Consider the following 24,980-nt stretch of genomic DNA (forward strand, 5'->3'; position numbering starts at 1 on the left):
AGGATTGCAAGGAATAAACTCGACTGCAAGAATACATCCAAGAATAAATAAATATATTGGCAAAAAAGAAGAAAATGAAAGAAAAGCTTTCTTAATCTGAACCCATCGTGCGTGGACGCCGTAACTCTTATAACCCACCATCTTCTAATAGCGTCCACAAAATCCGCTGACGTCTGACACCATACTTCACTAGACGCAATCTACTTAAAGTCCCAAATGGAACGATTCGTTCGCACCGCCTCTATAACTTTAATCCCAAATCCTCCTTACCAGCAATATTTTCCTAGATCCTCTTCCTCGGATTCTTGCTCACGAGACAGGAAGCGTACGAGAATTATTTTGAATTCGGGGTACTCGATGAAATTGCTGGTCACTTGGCGGAAATAAACTTCTGAGAGAGTCTGAGGATCCCTAGATTCACAAATTGAAAAATTTCAAGTTTCCAAAAGTCAGAGACTGAAAAGTTCCAAATTCGCAATATTAAAAATCTCAAACTCCCAAATTTCCAAAGTTCCAAAGTAAAAATATTCTAAAATTCTGTAAGGGTCAAAACCTCGAAAATCTCGATAACCGTAGAGCCTCGAGAATGAAAAATTCCTATTTACAAGAGCTTAATTTTGTCAAAGTCGTAACTAAAGACCGGGTCTGCTGTGTCCGAGCGATAATCAACGGTAGTCGCTGACACGTGGAGTTTCTTGAACGCGAAAACGAGAGAACGGTTCGGCTGTTAGCAAAAACACCGACGTCAGAGAATTCGAGAAGGGACGTGTCGATGAGGACTTTGGGGTGGAACGATCGCGGTTCACGGGGTTGATTTATGGAAATACGGTGGCCCAGCTGAAAGCACACCGAGGCTTGTTACGAGCAAAAGAGAGAGACGGGGACGCGAGAAACATCGACGGAACGAGAGACGACGAGGGACCACGATCTTTGATCTCCGATTTCGAGGGATAAACGAGGCGCGAATCGCCCTTCTATTGTTATACGCGCACGTTACCGATACACTTTCATTTCATCGGAGATTATCTGCATTCTAAACACGCCCCGAGATCAAAGGTAGTGTTGTTTTCGACAATTTGTCGAACCGAGTGGATTCTATTACTCGATTTAATAAGAACGATGGGTTATCTTACATCAGGGTTTCGAGGTATCTTGAGTTTGATGAAATGAATTCTGGGTATGTTGATTAGTGACTATTGAATTAGCACCACTCATCTTATTAGCTGTACATGTATATGTTACATGATGTGATAGAATATGTCAGTGTTATATGTGTAATAGACATACATTGATAGGAGAGGAACATGTACATATGTGTCATGTGGAGTCTCAATATTTCTGACGATATTATATTAGCAACATTGAACATATCATTTGAAATCTTCATCACTTCACCATCTTATCATAGTAATTTACATAATAATCGTTTAACAACCAATAAGTAGTTAAATCTACATATTATCTACATATGTGTCATACGTATTTACGTATGTGTCAAATTGTGTCTACATGTACATGCGTCAAATTGCGTCTGTATGTTTACAAATTCCATCTATAGGTGCGTCAAACTGTATCTATGAATGCGTCAAATTGCATCTACATATGCATCAAAGGGCACCTATGTGTATGTGTGTGAAATTACACCTATGCATTCATATATTGTGTCTACATGAATATGCGTCAAATTGCGTCTACATATGCATCAAATTGCGTCTATACGAATATGTGTCAAGTTGCTCCTCTATGTACACTAAATAGTGTTTATATGAATATACGTCACACTAAGTCCACATATGCGTTTAATTGTACCCAACTATTTTTGTATCAAAATTCATCATAGAACAATCATAAAGGCATTCATTATAAAACAGCCATAAAGTGACTCATTGTAGAACAACCTAATAAAAGACGAAAGATACTAATGAACAATAAATGATTCGTACAAGTAACGAATAAAAATTGATTTTCCTAAATTTGACAGAAGTACCCTATCTCATTGGAAGGCCAGCGACGTCAATTAGAATATAATGGAGGCTCTTCTGTGCCCTTTGGTAGTCGTACCTTTGTGACAGATCACGATGACGCAAGCCCATGCGTATCTACTGAAAGTGTCTAGAGAGCCTGTACGTGTCCCCATAAATGTTAATTAACAATGATTACGAGGCACCCTTCGTGCTCAACGTTTCTGGCAACCATCGTGCAGTCTCTAGGTGATATTGGCACAGTCCACTGTCTGCGGGTCTGACAGTGTTGCGTACGTTTTACGTCAAAGCAGACAACCGTGACAATGAGAAATTACCAAAAATTCGGACAGACTACGAGTTTCGCAATCTTCCTTCTTCGTGTGTATTTTTGCTTTTTGTCTTTGAAATGAACACGTCAAAAACAAAATCAAAACCCGATTATCATCACAAGTCAATCCACAAACAAAAATCGTAAAAATCATCCATCAAACCTAACAGACTTAACCTAACACTTCAACTATGTGTGCAATAAACAACTATCGAGTTGTATAACATAGATACCAAGATACGTAACAAATTCCGCCGCTAATCATATTATTGAAAACGAGAAATCATAGTTAGATAAACGCGGGCAATCTCGAAACGGCGAAAGTTCGGTTACGAAATCAATTAGGTACTCGGCTCTTGTTGCCTACCATTGCATAGCAGCTCGAAAGTAACAGGAATAACAAGCAACGCTGACTAATCTCGTACAATGCTTCCTTGGAATAAATAAACGCGTGTTTCATCGGACGGGGAGTCGTGTTTCGCGGTGCAAGCCGGTCGATTACGATCAGCCGGTGGTAAGTCGAGACCCCCGGGGAAAATAGGTGTTAAATACGACATGTAACAGGTTTCGAGACGTTCTGGATCCCATTATACATCGAACAGGCGCTCTTGATCTTCCGTCTAATGGTCGCGAAAATGAAAATCGTGTTATCCGCTCCACACGTGGCGATTTGCCTTTTTATCATTAACGCGAAAATGACTACGTTATAATCGAAATTACTGGGCCGTATCATTCACTTTTCTATTTTTTCCGATATGTGATATTAACACGAACGACACACGATTACTAAGGTAACTGGAAATGATCGTTATGGTCTTTTTTATTTTTCTTATAGTATGTACTTTTATGGACATTTTATGTACATTTACGTATACTTTCTAGGAACTGTTTGTACATTTGCAGAGGTTTAACAGGGTAATTGATGAGATCTGTTGAGAATAAAATTGTTCAAAAAAGTGTTCAAGTTTTAGGAGCTTCTAGGTGGCAGTCAACAAGTGAAATATTTTATTAAATTTTTGACTGTCTTTAGGGATTTGTTGAGAACATTAAAAGTGTATATAATTATGTGATATACATAATGTGTTACCCTATCAACCCTAGTCCACGATGATACATCAAGAAAATAATTTTAAAACAACAACTTTAACCTTCAACGTTGAAATGAACATCGTGCAAGGAATTAATAATAACAAATTAATTTTGACCGAAATTAATGATACTTTCACTCACAATCATTAACGTTTCCCTGTTTATTTTGAAGAGTCGTTTCGTGTAATTAGACAATCATTTTCAATGAAATACGAAATTACTTATGCGTGTCCATTAGCAATTAGCAAGCATCATTTGCGAGGGGATACTTTCGGGGAGTATTTCGAAATCCGGTGGAGAACCGGCATCGGTATCGGCATCACAGGTTACCAGGAGCTGGCGTAATTAGTCGACCCTTTGAGGTTTCAGACCCTCTTTCGAGCATCGATATTAGTAACGTACCGCTACGAGAACCCGTGCCTCTTTGCACGTGGGGCAAAACAAGGGGTGGAAGGAGTCCATAGACCGATGGAAACAACACGCTCGAGTTTGTTCCCGCTCCGACGAAAACCGTTCTAAAGTTACCCAACTATTATTGGTATATTCAAATGTAACTTCTGGAATGCGCACACCCCTTCGATATGGTCGGGTCATGAATTTCGGCCAACTTCAAATTACGGACAAATACTAATGCTTTGAGTAATCAACCTGTTCGAACAGTTTCATATATCCACTTTCACTATCTGAACATTTTTAAGTTGTCTAATTGAGTAATTCATAGATTTGAAGATCTTGTATTTTTAAATTTGTACAATTATAAAAATTGCGGAATTTTTTAACTTAGACTTCCAGATTGGGATGTGTGAAAATTTAAAAATGTGAACAGTAGTCTACGACATAATATTAGATTATAAATTAAAATATTTGGACAGCTACGTATCGAAATGTGTGTCGCTATAGACACGTCGAAAGTACATACATATTGTACATACCTATTGTATACAAAGTATAAATACCATTATATCATGTATGATTATAATGTATGATACTATTATATCATCATACATGATAACATATAAAAATTTGTACACATAATTACATATAATGAACAATCTAATACCCACATTCAATGCCACTACTTCTCCAATACATAAAATGGCGCTGAGGTAAGTTTCCAGCAAAATTATCTCTTGTCTCTGATTGCACGAACAAGCATTTAAAATCCCATGCAGCGAATGTTTGCGTACGGTTTAGTTCCTTTTCATGATAGTATTTAGAAAATCTTTAATCTCGGTAATCAAACGCTGTCGAGTAATTTCTAGCGCTATTATTATAAACTTTGAGAGCGTCGCGAAACGACGTGCAATTTCCACGAGGGCTGTACTTTTCGCTGCAGCTAAGTAATTTCGGTTGCAACGATGTTGCATAAATTATTTTCATGTGCCGTTTAGGTACGTTAATACCAGTAATCTCTGTCGCCTTCGGTAGCCGTTCGATTAATCAGACCTTTTAGGGTACCGAGCGAGTACGACCGACTCTCGATTATTTATGGAATACCGTAAGATAACATCAAACGCGAATATATCCTGCCACGTTGATTCATATCGTTATTAACATACTCCTGGAAGCTTCGACATTCCAACCGTTCATTGAGATTTAAACGTTGGCTGGTTTTAACGACGGAAATAATTTTGTGATACAACGACGGAAAGTGAGGGGTCGGAGAGTCATTCGGGTCACGATTCTGATCTAGTTCCGATCGAAGCATGATCTATTTCTAGAGCCCTAATTTCTCTGTAGCGTTCGTAGAAGACCGTTTCTGTATGTAGGAAGAATTTCTGAGTGTCTATCTTTGATCTCCCGATGACACAATGCACTCGTTTCGAATGATACCATTGGTGAGTAAGTGCACATCGATCAGACACCGATGAGAGAATCTTTATTTTTCACTTTATAGAATGTGGAAGTTTAGCTTCATAGTCTGAGAATTCAGAAATTATCAATTCATATAAGAGAGAAATTATCAACTGTATAAATCACTCCATGTACACAATGATCCATCAAGAATAGCACAAGTGATCAGTTACCAATATTAATCTTTGTTAACTTGCAACATCACCTGTTAAATCAATGACGAAATTGCAAACATCCTCCGAATGAACAAATTATCTTTCAATATCTTGAGGAACTTCAGACATCATCAACTTACTTCTCCATCCTTAATAATTATACATAAGTATAAAAAAAAATTGTATAACATATATATTTCACGGAATACTGAATTTGTCAGTTTACGGACAATGTTGATTAATCAATTACAATTTAAGTACGAACGATAAGGCAGGTTAAAACGCTTTCGCTGCAGTGCGATCAATATACCGATGCACTTTAATCGAGGAAAAAAAATGTGTGCACCACTGCACTAGATCGTATCCGCACGCGTACCCTTATACACGGACATACACGCATATGAGCTATTATTAGCCGACCACCTGTGCGACCTGAGGCAATTGCTCTCGTACAATCAGCTGCATGTGCAGCAGACCCTCAGGGCCGTATCGAGTCGCAGCAGGAGGCATCTGCGATGCTAATTGTCTGTAGCGTATCGGAAATACTTGCTTCGATAAACCATCGATTATGCAAATCGAAGATACAAGTCTGCTGGTTCTATAATTATCATAGCGGTCTGTCTGCCACTTTCAACTACTGCATTTCAAATCATTTGAATTCTATTAAAACGCTAATTTCATCAAAAAATACATTAGGGAGATATGTCAGATATTTAATAAAGTCGTTGGATATTTAAAATAGACTGATCGTTCTAGATAGCTCTTTTATGGAGGTGACTTAATAGCACTTTTATTATAAACAAGTTGTTTTAGTGAATAAAGGTTAGGTTATACTTCATTGTATTTGTATCCATTGTAGATAAATGTAGGTTATTTCACATTTTTAGTATCAGTTTATTATATGTAATTTTCATAAATCTTAATAGTTGTTTTAATGACTACCTTCTTTAATAAAGCAACTGAAACTTCTACAAATAATAAACTTCTTTAAGAAAGTTATAAATGTAACAAAAGACGTAGAAAGCAGAAGATATTTCACATAACCTACACAACCTACATAACCTAAACTATTCAATGTTCACGAACATTCAATTTCCAAATTGTTTAATTTTAAAAAATCCCCAAATTTCTTTTATTAGTGTGTCTATTGATCAGTACATCAAATGTTCATAATTTCATTAAATAAAAATAACAAAACAGTTACTTATAATATATGTCACATTCCTCTGCACTGACGTAAATGTTCACATGTCGAAAGAGGTCATAAAAGAAAATATATGCAAACAGTTGCAAATAAAAATTTCCAGGCTGAAATTAGTATGCCAGTAAGGCTAAGTATTCCGCGTGGTAATTACTAAATTAGCCGCATGATTAAAGAGATCGACTCAGCGGAGGATCGTCTTAAATTAACGCTAGCAGCGTTAGGACGACATCGGACTGCGCAAGCGGCCATTTTATGCGATTCGATGTAAATTCGAACGTGAAACTCCGCAGGAGGGTGAAGCCAATGTATTCGCCCACGTTCCCTGCGGCGCTGCTAGTGACAGGAATGGCGATAGAGCAGCGAGTAATTAGGCTAATCAATCGAATCGCATGATCCACGTGCACGTGCACGTAGCTGATACGTTGTTACATGACGTGGATGCGTGATGACCACCAGGATTTACAGTTTCACACCGGAGACGCTCGATCTTTATTCCTTATCGTTCTGTCAATCATTTTATTCTGGAAGCTTTTTTGTTCTTTGGAGACTCAGAAAATTTTGAGATTTGGGAATCAATTTGGAGATCTGGAGGTGGAGGGATTTGGGTGTTAGGAAGTTTAGAATTTGAGGTACAGATTTGGGGATGTGGGAACTTGGGGAATTGAGAGGTTAGAAGTTTGGAGATTTAGAGGTTTGCGAATTACAAGATTTAGGAATTTGGTACTTTGGGCATTTAGAGGCTGGGAAGTATAGAAATTTGAGGATTTGGAAATTCAAGAATATGGTACTTGGGAAACTTAGAATTTGGAGCAGATTTGGGGACGTAGGAATTTAGGCACTTGGAGATTTGGGAATTTAGAAATTCCAGAATGTGGCACTTAGAGATTTGGAGACTTTGAGATTCAGAAATTTGGACATTTATAAATTTAATACTTCAGAAATATAGAATTTGTAGCTTTAGAAATTGAAAACTTTGAACAGCTAAAAATTTAGAAATTTAACAGTGTATATAAAAAATTGATCATTCATGAATTTCAAAGCTCTAAAATTTACAAATTAAAAAATCTATAAATCCGAAATCTAATAAACTTAGAAGTCCTCCATAGGTATGCAGAACGCTACTATGCGCCGCACGATCTTCCAAATTTAATTATAGCGGGTGTAGTAATTAGAGCGGTATAGATACCCCGAAAATAGAGGCTAGTATCGTTTTCCACGTGAAATATGTCAGAGACGGGCGTGATACGAGTGCAGTTACGGACTTCAAAGGACCCCGAACAAATCGCTTGTTTGCCGAAAACGATCTGTGCGTACACACGTACACGTTACCGAGGCAAGGGTTGAATATCCACCGCGTTCCCGGGCAAACGTGATTTCGCTAATAAATGGCTAAATCGCGGCGTTAACTACCACACCGTGCATTCGAAACGATCGAAAAGTTTCACGCGACGGTACAAATGAATCCGCACATACAATTAAATTTGATTGCGATGGTACACCGATTTGGTCGTTTAATAACACCTACAGATATCCCCGAGTGAACCATCAAATTCGAATCCCGTGTGATACAAAACCATACATTTCAGTCTTCCATACCGGCGACATTAAAGTCATGAAATTTGATATTGAAGATCCTGCGGTTTCATTGAAGAAAAGGTCGTGAAATTGGACACAGTAGATCTCGATATGGAAAAGTCGACAACGTACAAAATGATATTGAATTCTTCAGAAACAGGTGCTTCTCGAGTGGCAAATTTACTACTCCTAATATCAGCTTCATAAAATTTCGATCAGACACTTCTATGTTTGAACCTAACCTAATCACATACGTGTGATGTATCTTTGCGTTGCATGACCTGACCTAAAATATTCGAAGGTAAATCCTAACACATCCTCGTCCTATTATAACAAAATTACATTGTTTGAATGTTATTGTTTTTGCTTGAAATTAAGTTACACCATGTGAAGATTACATTGATTTCAAACGAGAACAAAATTTTTTCAATTAGACTTAAATGACAAATTTTATTCATTTTCGTTTGAAATTTATAACTGTTCCTATTTGAAGTCTGAATGTCATGTAAATCCATCCAAACTTCATATTATAAATTATAAATCGCAATGATATTTGGCAATGTTCATCTTGCTAGAGTTCATCTTATGAATAAACTATACTTATAACAGTCTGTAACCTAAGAACTAATCCAAGATCTAGAAACTACACTCATAATAGTCCATTATCACACAAAGTTACAATTGAACAATTTTCCCCTTATCAACTCACCTTCGATATTTAATTACCCCAATAATCTGTTAGGAACATCGCATCAAATAGAGAGTAAACAGGGTAAACGTTAGCAGCAAACGAGGAGCAAAGAAATCGTTAAGGTAACGATGGTAGGTTCGTTAAAGGCATCGGTGGGTAAGATGAAGTAAAAACAGGAGTGTCGTAGTCAGCTTAATTTAGTTGGAGGTCTAGAACGGCGAGCTCGTTTCGTTCGGTGCTATAATGCGGGGCTGATTATCGGCTGGTCAGATTATCGGGCACGCCTTTCGTTTGCAAAATAGCCACCGACGGAATGATAATGGGTCGGAGATAACCGGACTGCAAGTGTCGTCGACGAGATAACATTCTTCGGGTTCAGGTAGCACTCGCGAGAGCCGAGTTAACGTGTCAACCGGTAATGAAACGGTTACGACGCCGCTACCTATTAGCCGTAGCCGCAAAAATATTTCACCTACGTGTACTTTATGCGAATGTTTTGATCATTATTTCAGATAAACGGAACTTAATTGGGGCAGCTCGCTGATATTCTTGCGTTAAGTAGACTTGGTACTAATCTTGTACGGATCTTGTACGCTCGATTTGCGCGGGAACGTAATCGGGCGAATAAATTTTCTGGGGCTTTCAATATGGTGACGGGATGGGGATTAGGTGGCCAGATGGTCACTGAGCTCTGTAATTTTCTAGTTGGTAATTTAGGTATAGTATTTCGTAATTTTAAGTCTTGAAAATTTAGAAATTTGGTGCTTCAGAAAATTGATAACTTAGGAATTTGGTGATTTAGAGGGTTGGTAGATTAGAAATTTGGTAACTGAGAAGGTTGACAAGTTAGAAATATGGTACCTCAGAAATTTCATGACTTAGAAATTTGGTAATTTAGAAATATGGTACCTGAGAAATTTGGTAATTGAGAAGGTTGACAAGTAAGAAATCTGACACCCTAGAAATTTGATATCTCACTTAGAAATTTGATATCACTGGAATTTGCTATCATAGAAATTTGATATCTTAGAAATTTGACACCACTGGAATTTGCTACCACAGAAACCTGATATCTTAGAAATTTGACACGACTGGAATTTGCTACCACAGATATTTGATACCTTAGAAACTTAGAAACTTAAGAATTTGCAACCTTACTAATTTAACACCTTCGAAAATTTCCAACCCTACATCAAATATCCTAAATTCCATACTAAAAAAAATAAAAATTAAAGCTTGAAGTAGAAGTAAAAACTGACTACATGACTTGCAGCTTACGAGTAGTTCATCATTGTCCTAACCGCCACCGAATAAACGATCAGACGATTTTCGAAAGGTACGCAGAGTTCGTATCTCCACAATGGAATCATTTCCAATTAGCGGCAGCGATACGCACGAGAATTCGATTAATTAAAATTCTCCGTCACCAAGCGCGCATACATCAAATTTTTTTTCATCCAACTCGACCAACTCCATTGTCGCCGTTAATTAATGCACGACGCGTACGCATAATTGCCGAGTGCCGACTTATTAGAAATCTCTAATTAATAAGGGAATTATTAGCGTGCTCCGTTCGATAGTCGGTTTAATCGATGTTACTATTTATCCCTTGATAAGATCAAAGGCACTGACATCAAAGAGCTTATATCGAGTTTATATCAGTATTTTAATATCACGCTATCGAGCGACTTTTCCCTTTCAAACTCTATTTCGCGAGTATCGAAGGGTTTCATAACTTTTTTATGAGTCAATTCATGGAGAAGGCTATGCGTTGTAATGTATAGATTTACGTTCCTTTCGTGTGCAAACTACACTTACGTGAAGGTTACGATTATCTGGGACATAAGCTTTCTAATATTCTAAATCTAATCTGAAATTTTACATTTATGAATTCACAAACTTTCGTATGTAGAAATTCAGACTCTGAAAATTTCAAGAGTTAAAAAATTTGAAAATTTCCCAATTTACAAGTGAGAGATTCAGTCCAAATTATACTTCAACACCAAGATCTTATTCCACACCTGCATACTAACAAAAGTAAAACACCTATAATTAAAGCATCGCAGATTAAAACGAACATGCTTGAACTACTCCTACAGAAGGTGTGAATTTCCCCAAAAATACTTGAAGAAACATACAAAGTGAAAAATTCTGTTCCGAAACAGGTGTAACAATGTCGATAGTGGACGATAAGGCGAACTGGTTCCATTCATATTAACGTTCATTCACGCCGATAAAATTGGCGAAGTGATGTCATACACCGGTTCCGCGTGAATGGCCAACGAATTTATGAATGAGGACGCAACACGAGTCTCCCGTGTAGTTGTTAATTAGAAGACCCACGGAAGTTGAGAACACGTTCGAGCCGAAGAGAAAGTTTCAAGGCGGACTATTGTTATTGCAATTAGCGCGCTCGACCACTTGTCCGCCGGTTTTTCTTTTAATACCGACTACTCACGACATTTTTCTAAAGGACATTGTACCACCGAAGATGTTGCTTTGTTCCTTTAAATATCACGAGGTTAATTAAGCAAAGAAATGAAAAACAATGGCCTCTTTCGTTTGTTCGAGCAATTTCAGAATGGGGTTTTTTAAGAAAACGGTAATTGTACTCAAGTGGTAGAAATGTAGTGTAGGCGATTCCTGAATTATTTACAAAATTATAGATAGCGGAAAATTTTGACTGAAAAAGTTGTAACAAGACAGCTGCAGTGATAGGACTTTGACACGGGGATCGACAGCGATTATTGCTCCCGTCGTTCGAAGCTGCACGCTCTTATGGAGGGCACAATACAGGAGTGTCCATCAAGAAGAAAATTTGCCAAAATTTACGAGGGTGGAACCACCCTTCACCCCTATTGTTGACCTATTCAATTCGGTCGTCCTGGGAAACAGGACCCTGTTTCACGCTCTTTTAACGCGTAATTTTCAAAGAGTCTAAATGAAAACCCGAGTGACACGAGACTTGGAAATTAAAACGGGTGACTATTTTGGATGACGTGTTCAATTAATATTTCAAGATAGAAGTCATAGGTGAAGTTTCTGAGGAAGATTATTATTGAGGATACAACTCAGTAGTGTAACCAGTATTTTCTGACCATGTACGTTTATAGTTTTGAACCTCAAAATTTGTAAATTTGCTACTGCTCTACACTGTCGACTTTCTAGAGATTCTAAAATTTGAAATTTCTAACATTTCCAAACCTCTAAATTTCTAAATTTCGATACACAGATGTTAAGATCCTAAAATCTCCAGATCTAATATCTTAAGCTCTTAAACTCGTAAATCTTTCAACCCCTAAATTTTATAATCCGAAATTTCGAAGATACCTGAAAGTTTCGATAACTTGATTCAGCCGAACGTTAAATGCAAGCGCGCTCTCAGAACTTTGTTCTCACTTTCAAAGTCAATTACCATTACTCCGAGAACTTCTGTTATCGAGTCCCGAACACGGCGCTTTTCTAAAAGGTCGAAAGGTTCGACGCAAACATGTTACTCGGAACACGATCATAATAGATTAGCGTTATCGGTGCGGTAATAAATTGGAAACGGTTAAAAGGAAGAGCCGCGATATAGCGGCACATGTAAAATTTAAAATGCAAAGTGATGTGAGATAAGCAACGTGTACGCGCGCTAAAACTGTGTACGAAGGTTCATCCATCATTCGTAAAATCTGAATTACCCAAGAACGACTTAGGAGCTGGAACAATTTATCACGTGCTACATTTTTATGTACGTACTTAGTCCTTATGCTCCTTCGAGGCTTCCTTTTAAAATCTTGCGCGATAACGAGTACGAAGGAAATCTCTTCGATTAATGATCACCGTAGATAACCTACACCTGGGTCAACTCTGATATCGAACCTCCTATATCAAGGAGATGCTATTAGTTCTTGGACATTCGCACGGAGAAATAGTACGAAAAGGAAATGGGTAAAAAATTCGTCCTGTAGAAAGAAGCAACGTAAGGAACTTTTACTGTCATATCGCTTTGACTCTTGTTTTGAGATTTTTCGTAAATAATCATTAGGTACATCTAACTAAATATACATTGAGTACAAACTGACACATTGACTGAAAATTTGTTGTGTGTAGAAAAATGATTTATCATGTGTATCTTTATTTTGAAGAACAACATAGTCTCGACTGTGTATCAGTCTAACCCCTATGAAGTGTAACTCTCATCTGATGAAATTGAATAATAATTATTAGTGTCATATAACAATTGCCAATAGAATATCTGAATTTCAATTGACCTTATAAGTTTTAAAGAACATTTCTAAATTGTATAACTAAAAATAAACCTTCAAAATTTGACTAACAATATCGTTAAATATAATATCTGTAACAATATCGTTAAAGATTAATTGGTCTTTCATGAACACTTGAATATATAAAAATTTGAGAACACTGAGGGATAAATAAAATTGCAAGAGCAACGTAAAATTGTAAAATTGCTGTGGACTTGTGAACGCTTCAGATTATTTTGATCACTCGTTACATTTCTTTGGTACGCCATCAGGCTTTGCCGGCGTTGAGAAACTTCTTTTTCTGCACGAGGAAACAGGTAAGTCACGTTACGCCTTTATTGCGCTTTCAGACAACGACTCAGCGTCAAGAGCATTTTGCTTTTACACATTTTTCTTGTTAACGCGCTCGTTCGTGGAAGAGAGAGGATACAACGGAAAAGTTAGAACAGCAATCAGTTACGTCTGTTTCGTATCATTGGCCGTGGAAACCACTCTGCGGAGTACTCGAAAACTTCTTCACTCGGTTACGCCAATTCCGTCAAGAATCCTTTCAGTTTTGATTCCACTGGATCAAACTTGAACACGGATACTTTGTTGATCTTGTTTCTAGCTGATAACTAGCTGGTAACTTTCCTTCAACTTTCCGACGACTGATCTGGTACACAACGGTTGAAATATTTAGGGGTTGGGAGATTCACTTGAAATATTGTAGAGTTAACATTTTGCAAACTTGCTGTAGTTTGAGGAGATATTTTTAAGAAGATCGATTTTAATATCAATTAGAATTATTAGGTAATTTGAATATTATTGTCTTTCGTCATTTTTTAAATCTCAATAATAAATTTTTATATGTAACAACTCCTGACTAGAATTCTTAAATATCCAGATCTGATACTAAAACTTGTCTGCTGTTCTTTTTATATTAATACCACATATAACAGTTCAACAATATATTTTTTCTCAAAATTAAAAAAATTAGCCAACAAATATGACACAGTAACAAAAACTAAAGAATGAAATTTGAACCCAGTTCGAAAGAGATTAAAATAAACAATGAGTCCACCACGAAATCGTGTCGAAAATTTATATAATTACTCACACGTTTTTGTGTACCCACTGAAAGCCAAACGTCCGTGGAGCATGCTAATTAAAACGATCAAAGAGCGGAACTAATTGAATTAAGCGTTGCAAAAAGTTTCCTGGCCAAAATTAGCATAAATTAGAAGAGCCGTTTATTTCTTTACTTCGTTGCAGCTGTTGCACCTCGCTACTTTTAAATTTGCAAATGGCACCAATTTGTACTGATTCGTGCAAGTAATTTTATTGTCACGGCCTCTTAAACATTTTCCGCATTTTTGTACATACATCAGCTAACAATTACAACCATATTTTGCCACAACAAAAACAAATAAAAACACAGTAAAATTTTATATGTATATAAAATGTGAAGTCTGAAACCAATTTTGGATCAGAATTGATTTACAGCTTATCAGACTTGTCAGACTTCGACAAAAGCATTTAGGTTATGTTTGGACACTTAGGTAATTTTGCAAACAAAATATTTTAACATAAACCGTGAAGCTTGAAACCAATTCTAATGCTAGCAAATATTTTGGACCAGAATTGACTTAAAGACCATCACACATGATTGACAGCTTCCCAAGCTTTCTCTGCGAGAGCTGAAAAGACGCGAAACAGCTGCTCGACAAAAGCGACGTCACGAAATTTCGCTTACTCAACATTGTCGTAGCGATCGCGTAGGAACAATCTAGGTTCTGTCCACCGTGATTTATAACGGTTCCACCGGATGAATAGGGCCATAATCAACTCTCCTGCCGCGATTAATTATTATTCGTAACGGCGACGCGCGTGCCAGAAAGTAGTCGCCGGTTTTGTATTGACCCAACGAACCCTCGATTCGTTAGAATCACTTGCTTTTTACTAATGCTATTTAACCCTAAAAAGCCTGTGGATTGCATTTTGGTTCGTGGAGTGTCGACGTGAATGAGAAATGAGATGAATTCGAACCACGTTGACACGCTGTTGCTGAAAATGGTCGCAAATGGTCCATTGATCAAAATTGTGGTTGATGAACTTTTGAAGGGATTTTCGAAGGTTTGAGTTTGTTGACGATTACTTTTAGTGGGGATAATAATTGGAATGAATAGAAATGTGAGGAGTGGTATGACCTTCGTGTAACCTTGAGTAAAGTCTGAGTTCATTTTTCTGTTATAGTTGTATTTATTTATTTTTATCAGCAAATTGTTGGGTATAGATCGAGTCAAAGATCATTGGATTCATTTTGACTTCAGCTATCATTTATTAAATCTTGCCAAACTTAGAATCTTGTCAAACTTCGATGACCTTGATATTTTGTTCAAAACGATCTTCATCAAATATTTCCTACGAAATCTCTAAAAATACTACAAATAAACCATCATCATTCAAACTATTTATTATGCCTTGAAGTCTAAAAAACGGTGCCTACTAAATCCCACTTTGACAACCCCAGAGAGATGAAATTACAGCAGAAAAAAAAATTGTAAAACGTGAAGTCAAAAATGTGAAAAGAAAGCAAACAAGAACACAGAAATTAAAAAGCATGAAAAGAGAATACGGGAAAATTTCAGCCCTGAAGAGAAAAATGTAAGCGTGTATTTGACAAGAAGGTGGTAGATGAACTGTCGCCGAAAACGTCGTTTAATTATTCCCGCTTCGCAAACACAAAACGATTAATTATTTTCCCTCGCAAATACGGAAACTTCGACAAGTCAACGTAACATATATGAAATTTACACGAAACGGGAAAAGAATACACGAGCGGGTTAAAAGTAAACGTTACGCGATTTAATTCGCTTTGTGTGCACGACTGTTGGCTCGCAATTCGAGATAATAGCGAACATGGTAATTACGAAATAATATAAGAGTAAGCTGAAAAAGTATTCCTGCATGAATTTCAGTCGCGTTCCTCTATTTTATGTACCTTTATTTAACTCGAGCACGCAACCATTGTTCATAATTAAAATGAATACGTTCGCAAAGTTCTGCGGATAATTATTCTGTGGTTGTATGTAAAAAATTAGTTAATTCTGCGCTGTGATTTACTTCCTTTTAAAGAAAGATTTTGTGGAAAATTTTGATCGATTTATATGGACTCTTGGATTATTTTGAGGAGTTGGACGCAGTCGTGCTTTAGGGGTGATCAATTTTACTCGGATTTGGTATACGCTGCCATTTTGAAGTTCAAGTACAATTATTCCATGGTATTGCATTATTGTATATATAGTTTACATGGTCAACGATTATATAATATCACATTGACATAATATTATGATTTTCCTTGTTTGTTTTAATATTGCAGCTGTGAGTAGTCAGTGACTGACTGACGCACCTGACAAGTCATAGAGTAAGGGGTGAATAACAAACACACATTCTAATTTGATTTAACAATCCCTACAAAATTACCGAAAACTATTACTACACCATAGGGATAATATTTTTGACTTCACTAAAAATGATGTCATTAACTTTACCGATCATAATATGTTAATAATGATCATTGACTTTTTACTAAAAAAAAAGAAAAAATATTATTAACCAATGGGAACCTCAAAATTACTAGAAACTCTAAGCATGCCAAAATGAAATTTTTCACCCACCCATACGTTAGACCCGACCGAAATAATTAAAGAGCACCCCGGTCGAAAATTACGCGTTCTTCATACAGTGGAAATTTTTGGGAGTCCCCTAATCTCTCCTCCGACGGTAAAAATTCGGCATAATACGCTCGTTAACGTGACTTTTCGTCCGGTTGAACGAGCTCGAAAGGGAAGGACGGTTGATTAATCACATGCAAATGTTCTATGACGACACCTCGAAGGAGTTTAATACTTTTCATGAAGGATAAACCATTGGAACGAGGCATTGCCTTTCTACCGTCGAATTAATAGTCTTGCTATAAAATTTGCGGGAAGATTACAATGTTTGTAACCTCTTACATTTTTATGTCATATTGCACTAGATTTTTATGTCACACCCTTATTTATGTTAGATTGTGTTGAATTTTTATATTACGACTTGTTATATTTTTATAGTAGACTGTGTTAGGTTATGTTAGGTTTATGTTAGACTGTGTTAGGTTAGGTTAGGTTCATGTTAGACTCTGTGGAATTTTTATATTACACCCTGTTAAAGTTTCATATTATACCATGTTAACCCTTTGCACTTCAAAGGTGACAATAACCTCCCGATTTAATGCAACATTTTGAAATTATTATTTCTTGACTGCATCTATAATGCTGTACATGTGCTGTATAAACAGTAAAGCAGACAACATTAAAAATCGATAATAGAGAAATAATAACATCTATAGAATTCATCAAACTCTTTAACCGAAAGGTTTTAAAGTAGTCATCTATCATCAACAAAAACACGTCCAACTACAAAGGGTTAAATTTTAAAATATTTCATAATAAATACAACAAAATTGTACAGCAAACACACACGAGATTTTCTAATTAACATCATTGTATCCTCAGTCACCCGTTTTTCGAAACCCTGATCAACACAGCTTCATAGTAAAATAATTATAGCACTTCGGTTATAATTGCTGATAGTTAAGGTTACAGCTCACGATGTTTCGTCTATAATAGCAGCAATTGACCTCAAACAAGGCGAAACGAAGGAATAAACAGGAACAAGGAGTTAAATCGTTAGAATTACCGGCGTCGGAGGCGCGACACGACGCGAGACGTCGTTAATTTCAGGATAATTGTCGCGTATCGACGCACCAGGCGACAACGAAAGCTCGCGCGCTCCAATTTAATATGGAAATCCTGCAACGCCCTATCGAGAAAATCAATTACGTCTAATGAATACAACATGAAGGGTTAAAGGGTTCGGCAGGAATCTGCGCGCACTTTTCCCTCGTTCGAGTAACGTTTACCGGGGTGAAAATTTCGAGGTCGTCGAACACGATTTATGGACGTGCCCTAAACCGCAACAGACTTTATACTCAACGGTTTTATTAAATCTCTCTAATCAATGAAGTCACAGACGCTGATGTACACGTCATTCTTTTAACTTGAATTAGGAGTTGAAAGGGTTAGGAAGATGTGAAATACCTTTCAAAATTTCTGTGCCTTCAATGTTTTGAATTAGGTAATCATACAATTTTTGAACTTCTAAATGTAACTTCGAAACATCTAAACTTGAGGATGACCTGATTCTACAATTTTCAAATGAACTGATATCAAAGTTTCAAAATTTTCAAATAACTTAATTCCAAATTTTGTTAGCTCCTAAATTACGAAGTTGCCATATCTGAAATAAAAAAATTTCCAAATAGCAAACAGAAGATTTATTGAAAGAAGGAATTAAAACGCTTAAAAATGGCAGAGAGATCGACGAATCCAAAAGCGTGCAATACAACAAGAAATCCTCGTCAATAGAATTTGACGAAGATTGGTGTTCAACCGGTGCTGCTAAAACGTCTTAATGACAAGGGTGCGAAGAAAGAAATACGTAATGAACGCGGGGAAAAATTCTCCAGCCACTGAATAGGCTTTGTCGAAACGAAGAAAGCATACTATAATTATCGTGCGTTGTCAGTTGAGAGTTGAAAGGAACGTCAAACAAAAAATTCGAAAAAAAAAACAAGAAAATTCAACGAAATATTTTAGCCAAAAGCTAACGAGCTGCCTCGATTACAGTCCCACTAGCAAAGCTGACGGTGTTTAAGGTACTTCACACGTTACGACTTATTCAATTATGGTTACGTCTAATGAATACAACATGAAGGGTTTAAAGAACGCAAGTAATTGAATTCGTCGTCGAACGGGTTGAACAAACGTGATTTGTTAAAATGCAAATACCGGAAAATCGTGTTAGAGGACGTTGACGTACTATCAATTAAAAATCACGGAGCATGGAAACGTTTATCGGACAGATTGACTGTAATATGAATTCTTCGTAAATATCTTTAAATTCGTTAGAAATTCTGAACTGTCAGTTGTATTTTATTTTGATCATACTGCAATTTACTATTGCAAAGTCCTTTAGACTAAAAATCGAATTGTCAATAAACACTAAAGAATTTCTAAGGCGTTTATTCCTTTCTTTATCAAATTCAGCAAAATATTTCAAGTTCAGCTAAAATCAATAAATCTATGTAAAATCAGTGACATGATAAAGTAATTTTTCTATACAGTATATTTCCCCAATTTTCTCCACCCCATTAAAGAACAAAAAAACCCTCCACCCCATTAAAGAACAATAAATGTTTGAACAGATAATCGGTCTCGTTCGAACAAGGCTCCAACTACCCAAAACGGTTTCAAAGACGCGAAACCAAACACGAGTCCCTAGGGACTATTTATCCAACCGAGATTTCTTCGTTTTATTTACCCGAAAGAAATAAATTCGGTGGTGGTCTCTGTAGACAGAAAAGCAAGCGGCAGTCCAGTCTGTCCAGGCGCGTGTAAACAGGCAAGGTCTAAGTAAACACAGCCTGGAGGTTGAACAACCGATGGAAAAAGAAAAACTCGACTTACCTTCGCAGGATCAGACTTCTCGGACTCGTCGCTGAAGGTCTGCGAGCCTCGGGACATGGTGTTCCTTCGGGGTGTTGTGGTGCCATCCTGCGAGGGGCGCACAAACTCGATTCTGCCACCCTCGACGACGATATTAGGGGCTGGTGGAAAATTTTCTACGTTACCGACGGGGTCGCAGTACCCCAGAAGGCCAGCTTTCTCGCCGTAAAGGGGATGAATTTGTCTGCAACAGTCGATAAGAACGTACGAATGTTAGGGTTGCGATTATAGATGGAGTCCTGTCGGGGAGCTTTTGTAAATATGAAATTGAATGACCACTACTATACAAATATTATAGACTCATTCTTATACATATGTACACACTAATCATGTTTTCTAATTTTTTCTTACATGGCTTATAGGCTCATAAGGAGGTCGTAGCTCTTTTAATAAACAATAACATGGTCTGAGTAAAAACTGAGATCATTACAAATTTTACATTATGGACTAGTTGAAGTATACGTAGATTCATTATATCATAATTTATTTAACTATAATAGTCAATTAACCCAAAACTATTCCAAGATACATTCACCAAAATAAAATGAACAATGAAAATAGCTTTGACCCAAAAGTTTTTGTTTATATCGAAGCACACAGTACTTGCACAGATGCTGAACAAGGCATTTACGTTCAGAGATCGAAAATAGCAGTGGTGAATTCATTGAAATTCACGAGGATAATCAGTATGCATCAGAAATTTTGATGGACGACAAAGCGAATTTATTAAGGGGTGGAAACAGTTTTTCGATTGGAAACTGTTTATCGGTAAAACGGGTCACGAAGTAACGGAATTATAGAGCAATTTACATTTAATCAATGCTTTTTACCTCGTTTCGCAAACGGTGGTAGAAGGGAAATTTGTTTTTGCACCTTCGATGATCCAATATCATACGGATATGAAAATATAAATTATTGTTAATACGCAGGTGTGCAAATTGCTTGGTGTAACGTGTATTTGAGCTTCAGGTCGGCTTCGGGTAAAGTCGGGCGTTGTCGGACGACGAACACAAGGACATGTGTTTTCATATATTGTGTAATTTTTTCCAGACGCCGAAATTTGGAAATTTGGGGATTTGGGGATATAGGAATTTGGGGATATAGGGATTTTGGGGATATAGGGAATTTGGGAATTTGGGAATTTGGGAATTTGGGAATTTGGGAATTTAGGAATTTGGGAATTTGGGAATTTGGGAATTTGAGAACTTGAAAACTTGAGAATTTGAGAATTTAGGAATTTGGGAATTTGGGAATTTGGGAATTTGGGAATTTGGGAATTTGGGAATTTGGGAATTTGGGAATTTGGGAATTTGGGAATTTGGGAATTTGGGAATTTGGGAATTTGGGAATTTGGGAATTTGGGAATTTGGGAATTTGGGAATTTGGGAATTTGGGAATTTGGGAATTTGGGAATTTGGGAATTTGGGAATTTGGGAATTTGGGAATTTGGGAATTTGGGAATTTGGAAATTGGGGAATTTGGGAATTTGGGAATTTGGGAATTTGGGAATTTGGGAATTTGGGAATTTGGAAATTTGAGAATTTGGGAATTTGGGAATTTGGAAATTTGGAAATTTGGAAATTTGGGAATTTAGAAATTTGGAAATTTGGGAATTAGGGAATTTAGAAATTTAGAAATTTGAAAATTTGGAAATTTGGGAATTTGAGAATTTAGAAATTTGGGAATTTAGAAATTTGGAAATTTGGGAATTAGGAATTTAGAAATTTAAAAAGTTACTACTCCCCATAATACAAAAATCAAAACACATTAATATTTTAAATTTGAAAGTAACGATAACACGAACAAAATCGAATTAATAATAATAAAGCCCAGACAAATTTTCAATGAAAAGAATTACCTTGCCCTTAAGTCTCGGAATTTGTTCACGATATTCGTCGAAACGATACTGAACGATGAAGGCTCGTAACGTTTGTATGAACGGAACGAGTACAATTTGCGGAATTAATGAATAAAAACGAGATTGAAAATATGGAAGGCAGAATCAGCCATTACACCGCGGAGAAGCCTTCTTGATGTGGTCACGACGAATTAAAAGCGACGGTGGCCGATGAAGCAAAAACGACACGGAGGAAATTGCATTACCGCTAGTTGAATTTTCACGGCAGACGCTTGCCATTAAGACCAAAAAAGTTTCATCCGATTCACGCTTTTTTCGACCCTTTTGTAACGCGAACGCGACCAAGCAAAAACGTTTCCTAACTTTCGTTTTAGTACTCTACGACTGTGTATGACGACTGCATGCCACATACTGAATTAACATTAACACCAAGTACCCTTCTTTTTATAATATTAAATATGTCCTCAACTTGATAGCAGTGTTATTTTGTTACTGGAAAAGCCTGTTCGTTTTGGAGTTTGTATTAGACTGTTATGAGTGTTGATTTTCAAAGTAAAATTTTGCTAATTATGTACAGAGGTAAATAAGGTTTAGAATAAATAACTAACTTCATTATTACATTGTTATAGAAATCTTGGTATACTTTTTAATGAACAATGTCTGTCGATTAAAATTTTGTGAAGAGATACTTCATGGTGCTTAAGCATGGCTTTGAATGAAAAATTAATTTATCGAGTCATTTTTATATTATTTTTAATATATTTGTCAAGTGTTATATTTATCAAGAGTACAAAGAATGATCTGCTACTAAAATATTAAAATCTCAGTACTTTTAATAAGTACCAAGAATGATTATAAATGTCACCCTATACAAACTCCTCACCAAAAAATCTGTTAAAATAAATAGTACAATTATTGTCAAATTTTTATTAAAAGTACATGAAAGTTAATCAAACGAATTCTGAAGCTAAACTTTTTAATATTTGCGTCCCGTAAAACTAGGATAAAACAGCACGTATTTCCCCAAAGCACGGTATATCCGGCAAGCTGACGCCGTCGAATTTAGTACACATTAATTTTCCAGGTTGAAATTTCGTAACGAGTTAATCTATTGCAGCATTAACGAGTAACTACAATCATATTTTTAATTAGGTAAAGTGAACAGCTCGTAAACTTTCTAGATCGAGGTCAAAGTTGGCCCAGCCCTATCGCTTATGTAACAGCCACTTCCATCCGCTAAATAAAGACCAACCTAAATTGATAAACTCCACGATATTTTATTTCCTGTGTCGCCGATTTGTTTGGTACATAACGAGCGCGTACACAGTATATCGGAAAAATAAGGGGAGGTTTTGTAGGAGAGGTATACTGTTTTCAGATGACATGTTTTAATAGGTGACGCTAGTTTTCCTTAAATTTAAGTTGCGTTACTTTTCCGAATATACAGTATGTCGGAAAAATAAGGGGACGTCTTGTAGAAGAGGTATACTGTTTTCAGATGACATGTTTTAATAGGTGACGCTAGTTTTCCTTAAATTTAAGTTGCGTTACTTTTCCGGATATACAGTATGTCGGAAAAATAAGGGGAGGTTTTGTAGGAGAGGTATATTGTTTTCAGATAACATGTTTTAATAGGTGACGCTAGTTTTCCTTAAATTTAAGTTGTGTTACTTTTCCGAATATACAGTATGTCGAAAAAATAAGGGGAGATTTTGTAGAAGAGGTATACTGTTTTCAGATAACATGTTTTAATAGATGGCACGTTTTCCTTAAATTTAAGTTGCGTTACTTTTCTGACATACTATAACCATTATGAAACGGCCATGGAACAGTAAGATATTATTAGCCGCCCTCTGACGTCTCGAATAAAAATGTCTTTCAGATTCTAATAGCTTCGATTCTCACGGATACGAGTGGCATTCTTGAAGGAACTCTGACATCGTATAATACATTACGTGCTCTTTGCACGCGCATTTTAATGGACCACAACGTTGAGCAACCGGAAAAGTGGCCGACTTAGACCGATCAACTTAGCGTGGCAAAACGTTCCTTCATTATTCGCGGCTGCTACCGATGACCGATTACGTTCCGGCTGCATTTACCTATCGAACGCAAGGATCTCCTCAGTATGTAACTCTGACGGAAACACAAAGCGATCGACTAATGGAGCATCGATTTCTAAAACGATATCGAGCATCCGCACGGTCAGCCACATCTGTAAGGCTTATTCCGCAGTTAATAGATATAGTGATTGACAGCTGAATCGTTTACGACTCGCAGACTCTAGTTGCGAATATGAATGCTAGATAAAAGTTTGTTCATAAAATACTGAGACCTATAATCCTTTTGTTGCAGCCTGCATCGATACACAATGTGTTGTAGGTAGCACTGTAGGAGTACTCTAGGGTAATGCAATCGCTATTTTGTTGAGGATAAGCGGATATCCGGTTGGACTTCAGGAATTATTAAATTTTTTAATTCTGGAAATTTGGGACTTTAGAGTTTAATGACATTGGATGTTGGGTCTGAGGGATTTTTTAATTTTAAATCTTTGGAAATTTGGGACTTCAGAACTTATTCTGAATTGAGACTTTAAATTTTAAACCTTGGACTTCGAGATTCAGGAAGCTCTTAAACTATAAAACTTTGAGGTCTCAGAACTTTGAAACTTCAGAACGAAGGTTGAAGATTGAGACGTATATTGAAACACTGAATATTGAGACTTCATAATTTTCAAACTTCAGAACTTCGTGATTTTAACCAACTATGAAACGTGCTGTTCACGGTTGCCATAAAATCAATAATTACGCAGCACAATAACTTCAGCTTAGAGCCCCAGCTGCGAGAAAATATCAAGCTTCTCACTCGCTGATTCAGGAGATTCAATCTCGTTATGATATTAAATTTTGCTTGAAGCCCTTCCTAACACTGATGATGAGCTTCAAAGGCTATAAAATTAATAGGAACTTTCTTAAAAAGATATATGACGTACAGTAAATGTATACGATTAAAAAATATGTATGAAGTGTATTATAACACAGAGATACAAAAATTTGTATAAAGCTTGATGGTAGTAAAATGTACCGTAATAAAATGCGTTGATTCGTGTTTGCAATAGATCGACGAAAAATTCAAGCAAAGCTATAAATTTGATGTTTATTAGGCAACAGGACATTTATTTTTATGCGGACAGTTTATACGCGGCACGAAACCGCGGTTATCTTTGTTCTCTTCTCGCAATTTCGTTCTCTTATATCAACGAAAATTTTACGAGGCCGATCGTAAAAATATTAATTTAAATTCAAACTCTCTATCCCGTTTCTGGTGACAATAATTTTGATTGAACGAGACACGAATGTGTCCGTTAAATGAAATTTCTTTCGTCAAATATTCCTCGCTTGATAATTTTATCGCGAAATATA

General features: G+C 36.6%; 1 protein-coding gene across 7 annotated transcripts in view; it reads right to left on the reverse strand.

Moving 5' to 3' along the window:
* The window catches only part of LOC100876384 (uncharacterized), a 365,375-nt gene that overhangs the window by 184,208 nt on the left and 156,187 nt on the right, over positions 1-24,980 (reverse strand). For all 7 annotated transcript variants that reach the window (XR_001097441.2, XM_076535030.1, XM_012297792.2 and 4 more), the window contains exon 4: positions 19,662-19,884. Coding sequence is in view for 6 of the 7 variants with exons in the window: in XM_076535030.1 (XP_076391145.1) it covers positions 19,662-19,884 (223 nt within the window). In the remaining variant the exon portion in view is untranslated. The remainder of the gene's footprint in view (positions 1-19,661; positions 19,885-24,980) is intronic.

Source organism: Megachile rotundata, chromosome 1, assembly GCF_050947335.1.
Source record: "Megachile rotundata isolate GNS110a chromosome 1, iyMegRotu1, whole genome shotgun sequence".
Taxonomy (NCBI): Eukaryota; Metazoa; Arthropoda; class Insecta; order Hymenoptera; family Megachilidae; genus Megachile; species Megachile rotundata.